This window comes from Chamaea fasciata, unplaced genomic scaffold, assembly GCF_029207755.1.
Source record: "Chamaea fasciata isolate MVZ Bird 193981 ecotype frontalis unplaced genomic scaffold, bChaFas1.0.hap1 SCAF_1, whole genome shotgun sequence".
NCBI classification, from domain to species: Eukaryota; Metazoa; Chordata; class Aves; order Passeriformes; family Sylviidae; genus Chamaea; species Chamaea fasciata.
Window position 1 is genome coordinate 51,700,795 of NW_027094086.1, and position 20,427 is coordinate 51,721,221.

The 20,427-nt window shown below is 42.1% G+C and overlaps 1 protein-coding gene across 9 annotated transcripts in view; it reads left to right on the top strand.

The window, feature by feature from the left end:
* Positions 1 to 20,427, top strand: part of MTCL1 (microtubule crosslinking factor 1) — a 104,384-nt gene that overhangs the window by 40,429 nt on the left and 43,528 nt on the right. For 4 of the 9 annotated variants that reach the window (XM_066183259.1, XM_066183288.1, XM_066183297.1 and 1 more), the window contains exons 4-5: positions 14,887 to 14,946; positions 16,944 to 17,021. In XM_066183259.1, coding sequence (XP_066039356.1) covers positions 14,887 to 14,946; positions 16,944 to 17,021 — 138 coding nt within the window. The remainder of the gene's footprint in view (positions 1 to 14,886; positions 14,947 to 16,943; positions 17,022 to 20,427) is intronic. The other 5 variants (XM_066183277.1, XM_066183306.1, XM_066183324.1 and 2 more) reach the window with 2 other exon arrangements.

Genomic DNA, 20,427 nt, shown 5'->3' on the forward strand with positions numbered 1-20,427 from the left:
ATCATAAATATCCAGTTGTGAGTAAAGAGAGAAAAATCAATATCACTTTTCTTCGTTTAGCATCTTTTTACAATTGTGCACAAAGACCCAGGCACATTTGCACAAACTTCCAAGCATAATGAGGTTTAAAGCTCATGATTTGAAGAAATTTGCATCAGCAGTGTGGGCTCTAGGGCCACTTTGTTGCTAATTACCCTTTTTTGTTTGGGGTACGTCAATGTGCAGCCAATGTGTTGTGTGAGAGAGGACAAAGAGGCTTCAATGGAGTCTGAAATTTCATTTTATCTCTCTGAGGTGAAACACTGGCAGATAGGAAATCAACAGAAAGAGCATAAGGAAACAAAACCATATAAAACTTGCCAGAAAAGCTGAAAATACCACCCTGTCTCTAATGTGGGAGAAGCCATCTGACTACTTGGTATATTACCAAGCCAGTATCCTAAGATATACCTCAAAACTGCATTTTTCCACCCTGAGGTTGTTTTCTTTTCATTTTTAAAAGACTGAAATAACCAAGTAACAATGTAAGAGCTAGCAATGCTCTTAAAAACTGTAACCCCTTAGGTGATATTATAGCACTGTTGTACCCAGAATATTGATTCAGAAAAGGACTGGTTGGGGTTTAGGTTCTGCTTTCATGATTAATGTTTGAGAAAAAAAGGCTTTTGAATCAAGAGATTTGAACAGAAACATTCAGACGATAAAAGCCTATATGCATTTGCATTCTTTGTTAAAATCCAGCCAAAAGGAAAATACTGCATTTGGAGATTATTCCCACATTAGGCCCCGTGTAGTTTCTTGCTGTGAAATATATCCAGAAGTGCTGTTCTGTGCTGGGAATGTGTTAATGCAACAGCAGCGCTGGGGACATTGCTCCCTCCGTGCAGCATGCAGGCACACCTGGCATTGCTTCTAATCTCCAATCTTCTGGTATTGAAGCCTTGTTATTCTTAAGGAAATCAGAGCCCCCTGGCATCTATGAAGAATACTGTTTCCAGGGAAAAAAAGGAAGAAGAGCATTTGGTTCAGAGGAAATGTTGTCAAAGCTGCTTTTTAAAATATTTAGTGGAACTACAATCAGTTGGTGGCCTGGAGTATTTTCTGCAGACTATTTGCAGGCAGTAATTACAAAGTTTTAAAAGTCTTCCACTCCCTCGGCTCTTACCCTGGGCTCAGGCCTTACCCAGGGCTCAGCTCCTTAGCGTTGGCTGGCAAGCATCCCTCCCTCACAGGTTTATTGTGTGGCTGAACATTTCAGCCTGGGGTCATAATGAATATGTCCAGAGTCCCTTGTGAGAACTGAACAGTCCTACGTGTGAGCTTGTGGGGAGGCTTGCTGGCTAAATTCACACTTATTATAGAAAGCCACATAGAAGTTAGAGGGCAGATGAAAGAAAGAAGCGCCTATAGAGAAGAAAGGCAGGACCAGAAGAGAGCATGTCATTCAGAGGAGCTGTGTGAAATCTGACAAGTGTGCATAAATATTGGGCCTGCCCATAATAGGGATGTGATTCTGCAGCTCCTACTGAAGTGAGGTCAGTGGGATGCCATGCAGGATGAATAATGAACCGCTCACATCAATACGTGCAGCACCACTTTGGAGCATGAATAGCTGTACTGAATACTATAGATTCACTTCACTTTGCAGATTTAAAATGGGTATTGAATTTTGCTTGTGGATGGATCATGTTTTTTAGTTTTATTTTGATATTATTTTTTTCTCATTTGTGGGCAGATCCCTTTTTATGTCTCAATGTTGCTGTATGGTGTTCAAACGCTTTTATTTTTAAGGAGAATCCCTGCTAAATGGTTTGGAAGGAATGCAGAGGTTGTTTTTTCATCTTGCAGTGTCTGCAAGGCTCTGCTGCAATCATAGCAACAAGTGATAGAGTGTACATAATGCTGTAGAGAGCCCAGTGGCAGAAAGTTGGGTTAAAAACCAGAAGCACTTTCTTTAAGCACCAGTCAGAATCAATCATTTGCTATTCCTAAAGTGTAAGTAGTTTTATTATTATCTGAAAAGTGGGGAGGAGATTTCAGATAAGTATATGCCTTCTAATAAAAATGATACTTTGTTCCTCTTAGAATTTAAGGCTGCAAAGAAGATTTCGTTCTATTTCTTTCATCCTATTCTAGTTTCCTTTAAGGCTAGACTATTTGTCTAAACCTGCCATTTTTATGTTGACAGTTAGGGAAATGAATAGACAAAATCTGAAGAGGATTCGTCCAAATTCGTTCAGTTCCAAGTCATTAACAATAATTATCTCAATTAGAGTTTTATTTTGCGTAATTCTAGATCTACATTTACTTCAAGTTTCTTTGTCTCCTTCTGGGGCACAAACTCCTTTCTCCAGTTTTCCCATGCAAATAAAAACATGGTATAAATTCATACTCTAGTTATATGCAAAATAAGGAGAAAATAACAAAGCCAAGTTAGGAAATTGGGTGTCACTCAGGGCATTTGGCGTGGCCAGGAAGAGCTTTACCTGCATTGACAAGTGAGCCAAGCAGCATGGGAACATGTTTGTGTATGGAAGAGGGAAAGTGCTGCGTGCCTATCTGAGATCCTTTTGGTTTTTTTATTTAACTTCATGTCCCTTTAGTGAATTTGAAAATACACAAGTGTTGAACAGTCAATACTTTTTCATGGTGTTTTGTGTATGCTGCAGACTTTTCCCTGATTTATTTCCTACCCTTTTCTATTTTTCATTTTTCTATTCTTTTTTTTTTCCTGGTTTTGGGCTCTTTTTCAAAGAGCTGCTGTGGATCTTTAAGATCTTTCACTCCTCACTTGCTGATCCCAGTAAGTGGAGTCCAATGTCCCCCTCAGGACAAGAGTACTCTACCCTGTGCTTTGCACTTAGAAGGAAAATACTGCCAAAGATGGGGGAGAATCAGTGTCTGGAGAGAGAGACCTGGGCTTTTCCACACTTTAGAGATTTACAGGGAGAAAAAGTGTGTGCTTCTCCATTTCTGTTTATCTCTGAGCTCCCTTCGGGAGCCTGGCAAGGTAGGGCAGCCAGGGAAGGAGGTGTTGGGAGTGATCACCAGCTGGTTGAGACCAGCTGCTAATTGCCTGTGGTTTTATTTTCTCTGTCCCAATATTTTAGGTGTCAAGACTGGCAGGATCTTGGAAAAGAGCTTACTAAAGGATCCAGCTCCTTCAGGTTTCTCAAACAAGCAAAAAATCACCACACTGAGACTTCTAAGAACAGACTAGAAATGAACATTTTATCAAAATCCTCCATAAAACCTATAATCACGTAAAATTTGGGCTGTTAATGAGCAGGCACATGGGAAGATCAGTTCCACAAGCAGTTTTATTCCCCTTACTTCTTGGTTGGTAGGCAGAGCATGCATCCAGGTATTGACCTTAACATGCCTGCCTTAGGACCACCAAGAATTCAAATTATGTTGTTCTTTTGCTGTGGAAATCCTTAAAACAGCTATTTTTGCCCTCACTTTAGCACTGACATGGCAGTACCCTTTGAGATAGGTTAGGCCCTCAGCCAAGAAAAAGCTTACCTGTGAGGAGATGCTTTTTCTGGGTGGCCAAGGAGAAAGAAAGAAAGAGCCAGCAATGAATTAAGTGGTAGAGAGAAACAGTTTTCGTGTTTTAATTAGAAAAATGAAAAGTGCATTAATTTCCTCATTGTAATAGTTTTTGTCATCTGAGAAATAATGATCTAAAAAAATTGTCGGTCTCTGCCAGTCCTTCTTCAAGGCTGTCATTATTCACTCTAATGCATACATATTATTTGTAGTCATTAATCTTCTGCACCCAGGCTGGTATAAAGCCTATTCTGCTATTAATTGCCATGTTTCAGTTCAAAAGCTCTTCCACTGATCTAGCCCAGGCATTTCCATTTTGTTATTCCTGGGAGAGTGAAAGCTTTTTGTGAATTCTTGCATTGACCAGTGGTAGAGAAATAGTATTTCTCATGGTTTGAAGTTTTCCTTTTTCTTTTCCCTTTTTGCTTTGCTCTCCTAGTCAGAGAAAAGAGGTGAAGATTTATCAAGTCCCTTACTAAATCTGCACTTGCTTTTTCTTCAGGTTTTGTAGAATAATCCTAGATTTGTATCCTCACCTGTCAGACCTTGGTAGGGCTTCAGGATGTGACCTGATCGCCTCCTTTCATCAGGCATCCCTGCTGCCTTACTTTGAATCACAGCAGAACAATAATAATCATGGATTAGTTGTTCCTAATTAGACACCTCTCTGCAGCAAACCCTGAATGATGCCTGGTCTCCTACAAACTCCTGTTTCAGTGGAGACAATGAGAGCCTTACACGGCCTGAGGCCTTAGTCCAAGCCTCACTGAAGTTAATGAAAATGTGAGACTTTATTTTTTTTTTTTTTAGGCATTAAAAAGGAAGAGATGGGTATGATTCTGGCACAGAATTAAATTCCACTCTGGTATCCAGTATTTAGCCATTTGTATATGGTAAAATCCCTGTAGTTCATATGCTGATTTATAGTAAGAAAATCAAAATGTTCCTTTACGTTTTGGTCAAGAAGTATAATAAAAGGGTATTTCCCCTGATTATTTTCCCAGCCTGCAGTCCCCAGCAGGAGCTTCTTTGCTCTACCTGTATGCTTTGCAAATCTTTCCACATAGGAAGCGGTTCTTAGGAGTAGACAAATCAAATACAAAACACATCAGGATGTTCCTGCTCTGATGTACTTCAGCATGAGAATTGCACAGAGATTAGAAGGTCTTTGGAGTTACTGTCTAAAAATGACTTTTCAGAAGCTGATTTGCAAATCATCCGAAGAAACCTCCTTTATTAGGCTGCAACAACAGCAAGCCCTGCAAAGGGATCCATAAGCTCTTTCCACATGTTTTGGTGCATGGTTACAACCAAGGACACACTGACTGTGCTGCTCACCTTTTTCATATTTTTTTTCTATACTTGGGGTTGGACCCATTAGCTGTCAGTCTTCATTTGTTACCATAATAATTTCATAATTAAAGTACCATGTGCAGTGTGACTAGGGTTACAGATTCCTTCCCTCAAAAGAAAAGAAATGGTACAAGTTTCCCAAGCTGCCTAACAGAGCAGACACAGTCCCTTCCTGCTCACTGCCTTGTCTTGAGACTGGTCATGGCTGTGGTGACCTTGCACTGCTCTGATGGATCCTTCAGTTTCTGAAGGGTAGAAGGCTTCTTATCCAGAAGCAGCTCCTGAAACCAGCCCTGGCCGTGTGACTGCAGCTCAGCCCACACAAGAGCATGCAAATGTGGTATGATTATTGTTTCGTTTGGTTGGTCAGGTGTTTTGTTGGGTTTTTTTTTAAAGCACACCCATGTTACTATTTTAGGCTTCTTGTGCTTATTTTGATATTAGCAAAAAAGGCAGAGAGGAAAACAGTGGGATAAGTTCTCAGATAAGTTTGAAAACTAATCTTTTTCTGATTTAAGGGAATATAAATGGGTCGTCCTCTTTTTCCTTCTATTCTGCACTGGAAAAGAAAACAGACAAAACACTGTCATTTGTAAAAAATCTATATCAAAACAAAGTACAGGACTTGGGCCCCAAATAGGATGTATTTAGAGAGGGATGAATAAAACAAAGTTGAAGCTGTGAATTTCTCCTTTGGGCAGGTGCTGAGCACCATCAAAAACCAGCTCTTTGAAGCACTGAGGCAGTGCAGTGGGGAGGTTTGGGGCAGTCAGCTCCACTGGCAAGACATGGAAAAGCTGTCTGTCGTTCCCTGGAGCTACAGAGCAGAGCGAGAAGCATTATCCCAATCCCTGCTTTCACCCATCTCTCAAGGAGCCACTCCCAGAGGTCTGAGACATTTGAGACCCTCTCCTGGGTCTCACTTCCCCACGTAACACCCAGTAATGCACAATTTGTCTTTAATTTTATGTTTTTGTCCACAGAGTCAGAGCATCCTTCTGCATCCAGAGGCAGAGACCCTGAATCCCAGCAAGGAGCTTGAGGAAGCTCATTTCAGGCTTCAAAGCAGCAGTAACATGAGAGAGGGCAGGCCCTGCACACTTAGAGAGCCACCCCAGCTCCCCAGAGGCATCCAGAAGAGATTCCCAGGCAATCGCAGTCCAGCCCCAGGTGCAGGCAAAACAGTTAAGGGTGACCCAAATACCTGCACCGGTTGAGGTCTCCTCAGAATCATGCTTCACAATTGATTACTTGGCTGTTAGCATTTGTGGAATATTTATCATTTTTCTGCGCATTTTTTAATTTTAATGTTTGAAGCACTGTGCTCCCACTTGGACTTGTCATACTCCTTTCTAAGCACATTTTTGTGAAGCTATATCAATCATGTAGGGTTTCTCATTTGATATTTACAGGATTGCTGCTGACACATCTTTGTAGACTGGTTTTACTAAGGAAATGCGGATTTTGCAATTATATGCTCTCCTAAAAATTTCTTTCCCTCCTGTCTATTTCCAGCTGCAGTTTGGCACATAGGTAGCCTAGCACTTTTCTCCCATGGGGGCAACTCTTCCTTCAAAGAAGGGAAAGTGGGTGGACACAGCACTGACATGCTTGGGGGAGCTCTATCCCCTTCTTGTCACTCGTGCCTGCCCTGGTTTCACTGTTTCTTAATTACAAGTGCTACACTCTGGCTTGAATTTCATTCCTGTAGTGGATGGCCTTGTTCACTGTAGCAGAACTAACTTTATTTGGGCTTGAACTGTGTCTCCTATGGCTTGCTGAATACGAATGTCTTGGGGGTGACTCACTACCTGGCAGTAAATTGTTGTATGAATTGAATGATGTATAGGAAAGTGCATTACAGGTAGCACCTATCCAAAGTTCAAAAATGTCACTAGCTATCCAAGTGCAAATTTGCTGTCTTTTTGGTCTATTTTTATTACCCACTTTTTCAGAGTGCAATGCCCTTAAAATTGTGAAATAATGGATAGGCGACTGAGGATTACAAAGATTGTCAGGGACATGTTTGTTGGGGATCATTGAAGTTGGCCTTTAATCTCTCTGCTTCCTTAGAATTTCATTTATTACTTTATAGAAACAGCAAGTTGCTCTAATCCAGGGGTGATTGAAGATGCTTGTACTCAGCTGTCTGCTCAAAAAAAATTTCCTTTCCATCCCCAATGTAAAGAACAATCCTGTGACTGTTGATCTATTAGTGTGGACAGCACAGATGTTGTGCAGTTGTGAATATTGTTCTCTGCAAAAAGACTTCCAAAAATCTTCTTTTTTCTAGATCTATGAAATTTGCTCTTTAGGCCCATACCTTGAACACTACAGAGATTGTAGAGGTATGTTTTCCCCCTCTCCCAGTTTTGTAAATGGTTGCAGTAACTTCCTGACCTAGTATGGGCTTGCAGCTTTGCTCAGCTCTTCTCCTCTCCTTTATCAGCACTGTCCAAATCATGTCTAACTCTGCTTTTTCCCATCCCTGTCAAACTCTCCAGTCCTCTGAATTCTGTCCTGATAATGGGGCTGCCAGCTACATTGTATTACTTTCTAAAAGGTCTTGGTGCAGAGAATTAGCAGAGTCTACCTCTGCAACTGAACAGCAGGTGTCTATTCCCTGTGTATATACTGCTTACTTACTTTTTTTTCTGGAAAAAAAACCCAACCAAACAACATTTCTGCTTGTAACAATGGGCTGTGCTACAGGAAGTGCCAGGCTGGGTGTGCAGGGACCAGCAATAAATGCTCTCACTCTGTCTTCCTTTGGGAATGCAAACTCCCAATCCCATCTCTGAACACTACCTGGCCTGCAGTCCCATTCAGCAAAGCATTCCGGGGAAGCATTTTCTCATGGAGAAAAGGAGGGAAGGACAGTCAACCTCTGTTTTCAGGCAGTTTACATTTGGCACTGTGTGGTGCAGGTGATACCAAGCAGTGTGAGGTGGATGGTGGATGGCAGGGCAGGTGTGTCAGGGGTGGCTTTTTCTAGCAATTGACTGTTTTACTCAGACTCACACTACTGCAGTAAGAGTCATCACAAGAGAGAAGGCGTCTCTAAAAAGGTCATGCAACTTGTTTCATCTTCTCAGCGAGTTTTGCGGTCCTTGTTTGGTCCAGAGAAGTGGAGAAGGGAGCCCAAACTGCCTCTGCTGGCCAAGGGGCTGGCTGGGTGCCTGCCGTCACAGTGAGAGAGGCTGTTTCCCTCTGGGCATGCTGAAGTGTTACTTGGGCTATGAGTACCAGGCATGTGTCTTTCCATAGGGTTTTGTGGCTGATGATGAGCACCATGCCTGTTGCCAAGTTGTTTCAGGACAGGTCTGTTTCTGTGTGTACATAGTGCCCAGCACATTTTTCACGGGCTGTCTGCTAGGGGATTACACTAACGAGGTAATTAGAGGGCTCAGGCAGTGTCAGCGCAGCACATACCACTCGGATTAAGCCTGACTCTTCCACAAGTTCTTTCCCAAAGGGCTGCAGGTTGACATGGCTCCTTTTTGGGGGCTCGTGCTCGGTCACTGCAGCTCAGCTGATGTAGAGGAATTTGGGGTGCTGCTCCTGCCTCCTGTGCCAGTGGGGAGGTGGGGGCGGGTGGTTCTAGTGATGGTTACCATGGGCATCACAGGAATAATGCGGTGGGAGATGGAACAGCCTGAAGAGGCCTGGCAGCAGCCCACTGCTGCAGTTGGTGTGGGTGCTGTTCCTGCCTGACAGGATTTCGAGGGATGTGACAGCAGTGGTTTCCTCCTCAGGCTCAGCTGGTGCCCGGGCAGAGGGGTAGCACGTGTGCCTGTGATGCGGGGTTAAGGAAGGGGCACAGTGTGCAGAACTCACATTTAATAGCTGTACTGCTGGAAGCGTGACGAGGCTCTGAGGCATGTGTTTGCTCCTGGCTCATCAGTGTCACTCTACCAAAGTAGCAAGAGGGGTAAAAGCAGCACTGTCTGCAGTTATCTGCCTGGCTTCTTTCTGGTTTCCTTTACCTGAAATAGGACCCCCCCCCCCCCCATAAGAAAGAAAAGTCTGGTCTCCATGTGTTATAATTTTCTTTATGTATTGTGACAAATGTAATGTATTTGGGATATTTTATATCTTAACAAAATTGGACAGACGGAGACTTTTAAAATGCATTTTGATGAATTTAACAAGTTACTAGGAAATGTTTGGGCAGAAGAACAGTGTAAGACAGTGATACATGTTAGTGTTTAGGATCTCAGCTGTCTGTTGCAGGATTTATTATATCACTGGTCTATATCCTTTACCAATTATTTCCATAATTATTTAGTAATTATTTTATTAATAAGAACTATTAGATTGGTTTCTGGCCCTCATATCAGCCTCCACTGACCAAATATTAAGTGAAATGGTGTGTTGTGAGCTGAACACAGAGCCAGCCTAGCTGTCTCCCATCCTCCCAAGAGCTGCTGTCTAACCTTCCAGGGCTTCAGACAGCAGGTGCAACCCTGGTGCTTCTCTCCCCAGCACACTCCCAGACCTGTCACACCACATTATTTGTAAACACCAAAGCAGCTAGTATCACAGCCTGCATGTGAAGATCACCAGGAAGCCACATGAGACAGACAGTGCAGTGTGTTCATAGTGAGAGGCAAAAGAAAGAGGCTCCTATTCATAAGCTTAGCACAATAGAGTTATGCAGCGTTAGGGAAATTTAAGCTGGTGCTGAAAGCTAGTGTGCTTTGCTGCTCTTTTACTCAAGGGATGCCTTTTATCCTGAAACTGTAATGCTTACGATATTTCAGACATAGCTTGCTTTGCTAGGTCATGTGAATGATGAATATCACAGTATTTAGAGGTTTCTAGTAAATGAAACACACATGGGAATGAATGGAGATACAGATCACTTGCGTCAAGCCCAGCTTTATCAGGGCTTGGTGAGGGCCTATCTTTTTCAAGGGCCTACAGCAATTGAAAAGCAATTAGAATTTCATTGTACTTCTCAGTTCCATTAACCATCCTGTAGATACGTACAAGAGTTCACAATGAAAAAGCTGTACTTCCGCTGCGCAGCCATTGAAATACAGAAGAATGGGATGGCAACAAAGCCAAATACTTGGGACTTAGAGACACTTCAGGCCTCAAGAAAGAATGGAAAGCCACCCTGTCCTGCCTTAAATGAGGGATATTGCTACAGAAGTGGGAAATGCTTCCTTTTCCCAAGGGGGCAGGTAACAGTAAAGGACAGTGCAGTGTGATAGCTGAAATCTGTCCCTTCTAGAGAAAAAGGTCTTGGTCATTGTCCAGGTCATGTTCTTTTCTTCTTATAAGAGTTTATTCATCAGTGATTTAAGAGTGGCAGACCTCTGCACAAAGGGTGCTTTGCTTTATCTGCAAGGCTGGACAAACAGGAATACCTCTAAAACAGTGAGATGGCGAATCATGCACGTCCTCAGTGCCAGGGTCTGGCAAGTCCAAAGCTGCAAAAAGTTAAAAAGGAAACAGCCTGCAGTGGCCAGCAGAGCTTCATCTGTGTGGATGGGGTTTGCTGGAGAAGGAACATGGAGATTCCCATCCTTTTTCATCTCCTGACAGAATTTTCTTATGCAGTCCTACACAGTGCCTGGAAAACACTCGCAGTGAAGCATTCCTGATTAGTGGTGCAGTTAATGAACACTGGTTTACATCTCTTGCGGATAAATCCACCCTCTGACCATCTGTTAAAAAGAGGATCTGGTTTTCTTCTGATTCACATAGATGCCAAGCAGAATTACCTTCATTTAAACCACTGGTGTTTCTTGGAGAGTAAGTGCGATGAAAAAGTTGGTCCATTGGAAAGATCTCTTGATGAGTCACATTCTGTGGGGCAGAGATTATGTCTTTCTGGATGGTTTGTTCATTCTTGAACGTGAGAGGCCCCAACAGCTAGAAATAATTTAGCTCTTGTTATGAAATGCCAATGTGCAGCTCTGGAGGTGTTAGCCTCACAGTTACTGGTAATCTGCAAGTGGTCTGCTTCACCTACTGCTGGATTTGGAGCAAGTGGATTCAGTCACTTGTGCATAATTTTTTAAAAATACTGCTCAGGTCCCTCACAGGCAGTATCTTCTAATGAATGCAAATGAAAATTGTGATTATCCATTTCAAAGCAATCGGTAGGAAGCCATCATTGGCACAGAACATTATTTATACAGCTTATAAGAGCCAGTGATGCTTGTGCATAATTCCTCACACATCACAGTAATAGAAACTGCCTTCAGGGCTGGACTTTCCAATCCAGGCTCTCTGTTTTTGAGTTGCAAACAGCGTCACTTCAGTGACCGACTACTGGATTTTACAGGTTCAGTTTGATGCACATATGATAGCAAGCCCACGTTTGCCTGCAGACGCCAGACTGCCACACAAATTACTTGCTCCTCTCAGCAGCAGTGAATAAAGTGGCAGGATGGCAGCTCTTAGGGACTCTTGGTTCTTTGATTTTCCAAATCCTTCTCTACCAACGCCTGTTTGCAGCTCTATTCTCATCCCACTCGGCACTTGCTTCAGTATGAAAACTTGGAGGCTATCATGTGTTTACAAGTACAGTTGCTCTTAACTCAAACTTTAGTTCCAGACTTTGCTCAACCTCCAGTTCCAGTGCATTGACTCCTGGTTGCTGTCCCCCACATGAGTTTCACTGCTCGCTTTCACTGCTCAGTTTGCAAGACTCTTCTTTGACCTGTTAAGAATGAAATTCACCAGAAGATGCAAATTAACTCTTCCCATCCCTGCTAGGCTTCTAGGGAAAGTAAAAATAATTGTGTCTCTCCCCACTGTTAACACTGCAATCCCTACATCCAATAATCTTTTGGGAAGTTTAACTTTTAAAACAGTGGGTCTCCATACGTTAGCTCTCCTTGGTAGCCAAGAGGTCCATCGACAAATTGCAGTGAAAGTGAAGAGGTAGGAAATGTCTGCATAAATAACCACTCTCTTAAGAGATTCTGTTAATCAAAAGACGAATAAAGTCTTGTTTAACCATCATTGAAAGACTTTTTGGTAGACAGCCAACCCTGGCTGGTCTCTTGAGAGTAGAAAGAAGTATAGGAATGTTCCTTCTAACATTAATTCGTATCAGATTCTGATGCCAATCTCTTATACATCAAAGAGAACTGCTCATTTATTGGACCATTTTGCATTTTAAATAATTTAAGCTTGTAGCACATTCCCCTACTTTTAGCAGCAGCTGCTTCTGCCCTTAGTCCAGCTAAAACAGCAGCTGTATTTGTTGGTGTTTCATACACATGTGCAGCCTGGTCCCACAGTGCTGAAGTGGAGACACTGCCTTGTTTTCATATAGAGCTTAGGGGGTTATGGCCAGACAGTGCCTTGTTGCCATGCTTGTGTTCAAGTCCTCCACTGATACCTGTGAGGGAAGTTTCTCCTGTAATCCACTGGCAATCCCCAAAGGTAAATATATATAAATAGTCTTTTTCTTACACCGAGGACAGATTCAGCCTAAGGTTGAGTCTCTGCCTTATGGAAATAGAAAACAGTCTCCCACCTGAGCACTGATTACAAAGTTGTTCTTATGAAAATCCAAACGGGACAGTGTGAAAATTCTTAAAATGAGGCCTCATCTAGGGCAATATGTTACAAACCTGTTAGTTTGGATCTGTGAAATTAATTGTTTCAGTGTAGAGTGGAGCTTACAATTTCCAAAGCTGGATTGCTACCTACCTGTTTCTCAGCCTGTGATCCATGTCATCTATCTAAATTTTAATTCCCTTCCCCTTGTTTTCCAAGTATTTTCCTGTACTACACAGCAAAGTCTTTATTACTTTATCTTACACACCACAGTCCACGTGTTTATATCTCATAGCTTTCTCAAGCTGGATGTGTCTAAGTAAAACCTTTTGCCTACAGGTAAGAGCAAGAGGTTTTTAACATTTGCCACAAGGCTTTTCATTTCTACCATGATGAGTAGCTACTTGCTACATCTGGGCGTTGAGGCCTCTACAGAAATTGATAGCCTCATCCCTGACTCTAAGGGCTTGCAAATTAAACGCAGTATCCAGGCAACCTCCTTTCAGTCAAGTTGTTCTTGCTTGAAGTCACATGGAAAAGAAGTGAATGTGAGGACCAGGGCTATGCCCCATCTCTCTTCAACCAGAATGACCCCTCTTGCGTGCCAGGGAGTGATGCTGCTGACTGGTGATTGCTTTCAGTTACATATCTGCTTCCAGAGTAACACCGCATTAAAAAAAAAAAAAAAAAAAAAAAAAAAAAAAAAAAGACAGAGAGATAGAAAACAGTAGCTGTTTATCCTACCTAAGCTTGTGTAACGGGTTTTCATATGATGATTTTAGTGTTTAAAGTCTTTTTTTATTGAACTGTTTCAGTATCTAGAAAAAGATATTTCTCTTACTCAGCTTCATTAGTTATAGTAAATCACTGGATTAAAGTAGAGAGCAGATTAGCAAAAATAAACTGTAGGATGTCTTGGGCATATGGTGCTTTGTATGAATGGGTTTTAACTACTTATCTGTGTATTACAAAGAGTAGAAGGAGAGATTTATCTTAGTGTGCAATAATTATAACATGCAGTAGCTGCGTAGCTGAACAGGCAGAAACCACAAAGCCAGGGAAAGCTTTTGGTTCAGATTTGTATGTGAGGTGTGTGCTGGTCCCTGAGCTCACATCGTGTTTTCTGCCAGCTCACAGTAGGGCACGAGACTGGACTTAGCTAACTAACAGGATGCCTCTCCCTCCTTTCCCTTCCTCTTTGCTGGGCTCATGTTGTGCAGTGCTAGGTTAGTGTGGGTTACAGACACTGGGATTTAGCCCATCTGACATGGGAGCAGACGCAAGTCCAGGGACACTGTTCCATCACTGCTCATCACTGCTCCATGGACTGAGGAGGAGGGCAACCCATGTTGCCAGCTGTGAGCAACTCATGGCAGCCCAAGCTTTACCTCAGCTGGAAATTGTCCCCCACAGAACAAATATAAACAAAAGTAATAAATAAAAGAGACCAGAATATCGGACTGATCAGAGGAATATCGGCCGTCAGGCTCTGGGCACAGACAGAGCAACACAGCCTGCTTTGAATTCAGATTCTGCGGTTCCCAGCTTCTTTCTGCTGGTGTTTTTTGTTTTGTTTTGTGGTTTGTTGTTTTTTTTGGGGGGGAGGGGGGGTGGGTTTCTGATACCTTTTGGTCACCTCTGATACCTCAACCTGAAAGGTGTCAAATTTATGCTGTTTCTAAATAGGCCCAGCTCACACTGGTCTGGAAACCAGTCCTGACACACGAGTAAACATTGGTATCATCCTGATGGTGCTCTACCTCTCACTTCTCAGGAAAAGTGTGCTTTTCCATTTGGGAAATGAGAGGTTTCTCAGTGAAGCAGTGATGATGACATCATTTCCATGTCTTAAAAATACTTTCTTATAAAGTGATATAAAGATTTGCAGAACCAATCAAATCTGGTTTATAAGTAAATGCAAAAATTCCTGGAGAATTAGCTGATCTTTACCTGGGCTCCTTAGTATGTTTGCTTGCACAGATGAACAAATAATATTATGCCACATAGCTTAAACATGCATGTCCTTGCCTGTTTTTAGGGGGGTTGCTTTCCTCTGAGGTTTCCACAATGTGTTTCACATAGACTGTGAGTAAGATTCTTGGACTTCTGCCCTGGATTAATCAAACATGAATCACTGACCCGTGCAAAAAGAAAGTTTAGCCAAAATTTGTGGTGGTCCATAGCAGAAAAGGGGGGGCATGTTCCCCTCTCTGTGAAGTTTTAACTAATTTTATTCTTTGTTTTGGTGGGAAATCTTGGGCATTGAAGGAGTCACTGACAAGGACTTGATCATCTTGTTCTTTTAAGAATTATTATGAAAAATTAAATTCCCAGCTATTCAGGAGAATCGTCTTTCTTTCGTTCTCTCTCCTGATTTAACTGTATAGTGGTGAAAACTGCCAAACTTGCAGGCCTTGTATTTAGCTTATCAATAACATACCGTTGCTTCTGTTGCAGAGTTCCCTGAAGAGGAGAGGCAGCAGAGAAATCCACAAAGAAAAAAAGACATTTACCCAGGTAAGGTTTCCATGAGCATGCAACTTTGAGCAAAATCACATGATACAACTCAAAATATATTTATATAGGTTTTGACAGGGCCATCAGGTGTATTAACTTGAGTGCAATTAGGCCTTAATCTACTGAGACCTCCCAGAGATAATGTAGAAGCAATTTAGGACAAAAGTGCAGTCTCTAAACTGTGCAGCTTCTCAGGCTCATTGTGCTTGTATCCATTGATTCAGGCTGCAGGTTTTCTACAAGAAGAGCAAATCACCTTGCCTCACAAAATAATTGGATCGCAGCTTAGGGACTAACTAAATTTATACACTGTGCCAAAGACTTTGTGCTAATGAGTGTCTTGGCAAGAATGCAGTTCACACACTGCAACGACACCTCGCGAGCTCTCGTGTCGCAGCCTGGGGCTTGGTCTCCCTGATGTGGCATGAACTTGTGCTCCCCAAAGCTGAGGCACCACAGACAGCCTAAGCTGCCCACTCAGCCTCTCTTTGGGCATGGGTTTTATCAGAATATCACTGGTCAGTCCTTCTCAGGAAAGCAGTCTGCCTGGTTTCCTCTGCTTTTTGTGCTGACTGTAGGAGTTAAAGCTTTTCCCAGCACCCGCACAGTTACTGTTTATAGCCAGAGAGATGGGGATAGTATTTCACCTTGCTGGGAAAGGAGCCAGGAGATACATTGTGCCTCCATTAGAGAAGGGATGTGCTTCCCCTGCTGCCCCCTTGGCTGGCTCAATGTACACAGCCAAGACCTATGGGCTGTCTAGTCTTAAAATCCATTGATTTGTGATAGAAACCATAATAAATCACTACAATATGTTGAACTTGAAGGGGTAGGGTGGGCAGCTGAGTGGGCATCCTGGGGGACTGGCCAGTGGCCAGGGCACTTCAGCCTGCTTTCCCAGGACACAACAGACTGAGTGTCCTCACCAAGCATGGCTTAATCATACCTTAAAATGGGGCACTTGCTACGGAGAACTATTTAAGTCATCAGTCAGGTCAGAGTTTGTTTCTCTTCAAGTATGTAAAATACCTGGATGAAATATATACACACGTCCAAACACATGCAAATTACAAATGAAGCTACATGAAGGCACAATTGTGTCCATAGGGGTTTGTGGGCAGCACTCTCCTTCCTTTCCTCATTCCTGGAAATACAGAGCTGTGCAAAGAGAATGGACTCTCGTGCCTGTTTCCTTCACCCAAATCCAGGCATTAAGACCAGCTTTGGAAAGCCTTAAAAAGGACTTCACAAAATTAACTGAGAAACCAAGTGTGAGCTCAGCACCACTTACATCAAAAGGGAAATGATCCCAGAAGCCACACGGGGAGAAAAACTTTTACCCTCTACACACCATCATAACTCTTGCTACCAAAGGACTTGGGGTTGGAAATGAAAACCATTGCATCAGCACTCTGCAATGTGCTGATTCAATTTTCTTCACCAATTCTTTAGGGTAAAAAAGACCGAGAAATAACCTTATACACCAACATAGCCCAGCATATATGTACATGTCCTGGCTTTCTACCAACTCTAGGATATTACCCATAGCTGTCTCCAAGCCCAGGTGTCCATTCAGAGCTTTTTGCTGGTTGAGATCAGGGCACATCACATCAAATGCCCGACCTGGTCAAACAGCTGCCAGGTCCTGGGCATGGCCCAAAAAGGTTGGTATAGACACAGCCCAGGAGGTTCAAAATGCTGCGCTTCATGGACAGATGCCCTAAATACCTAGAATGACCACCCATTATATGCTTTGTGACTGAGAAGGCCTCAAACTTAGATTCTGTGCTTACAGATATGTATAGCATGTGGCAAGACTGGTGTTTTTACTTACTGAGAGCTTGTCATGAAAATAAGCTGGAACTTCACACCCACCACAGGGCACCCCGAGTAAATAATACCCATGAAGTTGATTGTCTTGAAGCTGTGTAAAAGCAGAATTCGTAGTAGCACTCTCCCACCTCTAGCAGTATTGAAGAAAACAAGTTTTTATTCAGCAGAATTGCAAAACGGAGCTTCTTGGAAAATACCAGGCACCAGGCAAACCACAAAGAAAAGTGGTTCTCCAGCGCAAGGTAGGAGTGCTGGCACTCAGCCAGATGCTTGGGTGCTGGTTGTACTGCCTTGTCGTCAGACTTGCAACCCCAAAATTGCTTACCAGTCTTCTGCCTGGCAGTTCCCTTGAGCTGGTGGTGGTGGTAGAGGAGATGGTGTTGGCCTCTATCCAGCTTTGTGTCTTCTTGACAGAAAAGAAATATTGTATTGGGGAATTTTTGATCAGCTCTTCATTCTCATCACGTCTCTCACACATTATGCATTTACATTGCATAATTAAGTTAATTTATTTCCTATACATTTCATTTCTTTATCTCAACATTCTACATTTGTCTAAATTAGACAGCAGACTGTAGGGAAGGATCTGCATTTTTTTCCTTCTGCTTTTTTTACCCATTAACATCCTTCTGAAGTGCCATGCAGAGCCACAGTGCAATTGCATGCAAATTATCACCATCGGTAATCATTAACTCCCATTTATCCTTAATGATCTCTCAAAGTCCATGACCGAGCACCAAGCACTGTGACTGTCACATCTTTGCACTGCTGTTTCTTCTTTTCTTTCTATGTGATTTGCCCTGTGTACACATTTTAGGAAAGCATCCATATACTGGAGGTTTAATACGGTCAGGAGGCCATTTCCCATATTCAGCCCGTGGGATTTGAGCCTCTTGTTATTCCAAAACCAAGCAAAGGCTATTCTCACTCCTTTTTTTTTTTTTTTTTTTTTTTTGCCCTCCCCTCTCCTGTCTTTTTTATTCACGATTTAACTAATAATGAGCTATTCTTGATTTTGGTGATTTGGCCTCTCTTCAGTTTGCCTTATATGTCAAAACCCTGCTTGCCTGTGTGGGTGTCTCACCCTTTCACTTTTTCTACTTGGTTTCAACTGATCAAGAAATCGGTGATATTTCTGTACACAAAGTTTCAGAGGGACAGATGCATGAAGGTTGGAGTCCTACCCTTCTGGCATGATTAGATTTGGCTGATAAATCTCTCCTGACCATTCTTTTCCTTTGGAAAAAATGCTGTCAGGGGAATGGGATGTTCCCTGGCAGGGAAGCGAGGAAGATCTAGAGCTTTCTCACCTTTCCAGATGGGATCCATATTTAGTAGGCAAGATTAACATCCATCAGCTCTGTTGTTTTGTATGAGGCTTGTGTTTGTTTAATGAAAAAGATCTTGCTTGTTTCAGCTCTTGCAAAAAAACAAAACTTGAAAATTTGATCCTTTAAAAAAAAATTGCTAAGAGAAAACCTGGCAATAAAGTAATGCCATTAAAGAAGTTAGAAGTGGTTTTGTCCTGCAATAATAACACACTAACTCCACAGATGCATTGAGTCGTGCAGTGATGCTGAGCAAAAACACTGGGGCCCTGACCCTAAACCCATCGAAGCCTTTCCCTTTTCTTCAAAAGCTTCAAAACTCTGATTGTGTTGTCCCGGGTGCTGTTATTTGTACTGTCTGAAAGGCACTGGGTGTCTGGCTAGAGGTCCCTCTGTCCCCAGGGTGGGAGCGGGCCCCTGGTGCTCCCAGGCAGGGCAGGGGGATGGGGCTGCCCCTTCCCTCGGGCATGGCTCCAGCTGCCTGCAGCCGGGGAGGGGCAAGGCACTGGCTACTGCCACAGGCAGCTGAGTTCTTGAAGCCAAAGGCAGGCAAGAAGTTGGGTAAAGAATGCAGGGTTACAAAGAAATATAAAGATCTAAATATAAAGATATTTTCTTCATAAAGGAAATATCAGACCAGCTATTAACAGATACATAAATGAATAACCAGCAGTTATCATCCCGCCTGTGGGTTCTGATGTGCAGCAGTTCTGGTCTGGCTATAACTTTCCTTGTGATCTTTGTATTTCCCTGAAAGCAAAACCTAGAGCTTTGGGATAAACTGATTCACCATGACAGGAAAAACAGAAGTAATGTGTTGCACTTCCCTGGACAAAGATGATGCTTTAATCATGATAGCATTATCCACCCAGAGCAACCAAAATTCAGAGTGACTCCAGCAGAGGCTGCATAGGATTTTTCCAGGTTTTCATTTGATTCTTAATTTGCACTTTAAAGTTATAAAGAGAAAAGCGATTTATAAATATATGTGTGAAAAAGGGAAATGTGTATGCAAGGAGACAATAGAGAGGGTAGAAAGTCCATCTTCTAGAGGCTCTGCTTCTAATCAGTCATAAGTACCTCGTTTGAATTAATTTAAAACTTACATTTCTGATGCCAGAAATATGATGACCAAATGAGCTGATTGCAATTGTGTTTGGCTCTTGGTTATCAATAAAAAACATATATTAACAGAAAGTTTGGCTATTTTTAACCTCTATCATGTTATCAACATGTAAGTTTACTTTTTTTGCATTAAGCATTTTAAAGTCACAACCTGCAGCAGGCAGCTTCAATCAGACAGCTGACTGGGTTCAGAAGTATACAACTGATCACTTTTGTGTTTGTTTGGTTTTTAACAGCTGAAATTAAGTCATAATTAGTATTTATGTAAATAGAATGTGGAAAAATTAATCTAGGTAACATAGAAGGCCAATATGCTAGGATGCATGCTATAGAAATTAAATCATTTCCTCAGATTGCTGAACCATAATTAGTTTTGTAATTTTTATATTTTTTTTTAATAGCCTGATCTGAGTGATCCATTAAAGTTAGTCATGTTTTCCTCTGAATTTGGTTTCCATTATTAGGAATTATAACAAAATGGTGCTTGTGAAGGATAACAGTGCTCCAGAGACCAAAATGAAGTTTCCATATATAATTGCACATATGTCCACTTGGCCTACCAACAACGATAAAATCTGCCGTCTCAGGAGATCATCTTTCAAAGCCTGCCTTCCATTATACTGCTAATGCTGATAAATGTGTCTCTTTTAAGGCCGAGTGCCTGTATCTCCATGACAATTCATGAAAGTGATTCATGCAAAGAAATTGTTCATCGGCTTAGAATTTACTTAACCTTGTCTCTTATTTCAGCACAATGCACACTGGAGTTTTCATCTGAGATGCGATGCGGTACTTTTTAATGCCCAACACTCAAAAAAAACCCCAAGCAGTCATTCAATACCGTGGTACTTCCTGAAAAATGCAGGCTTTCACATGGGATAGATTTGGATGTAAACACAGTTTAATGTATTTTTCTTCCCTTTTTCACATGTTTTCACCGATCTCCCTTGTGAACAGTTGTTCATCCCATAAACAGAGATCACAATCTGCTCTGTCCTAATAATAACAGCAGTAGAGACAACAGTGTGTTTCCTCTTTGGAGAGCAAGTTAGAAACTTTGTCTATTTCACAACATTATATCACAGTAATTAAAGTCGTCACATTTCAAGGCAATCATGCAGTTCAGCACACCTTTGTTGTGTTTTCTAGCTGAAAGAGGCTAAAATTTGAGATCATGGTGAGCAAATTCATTTGG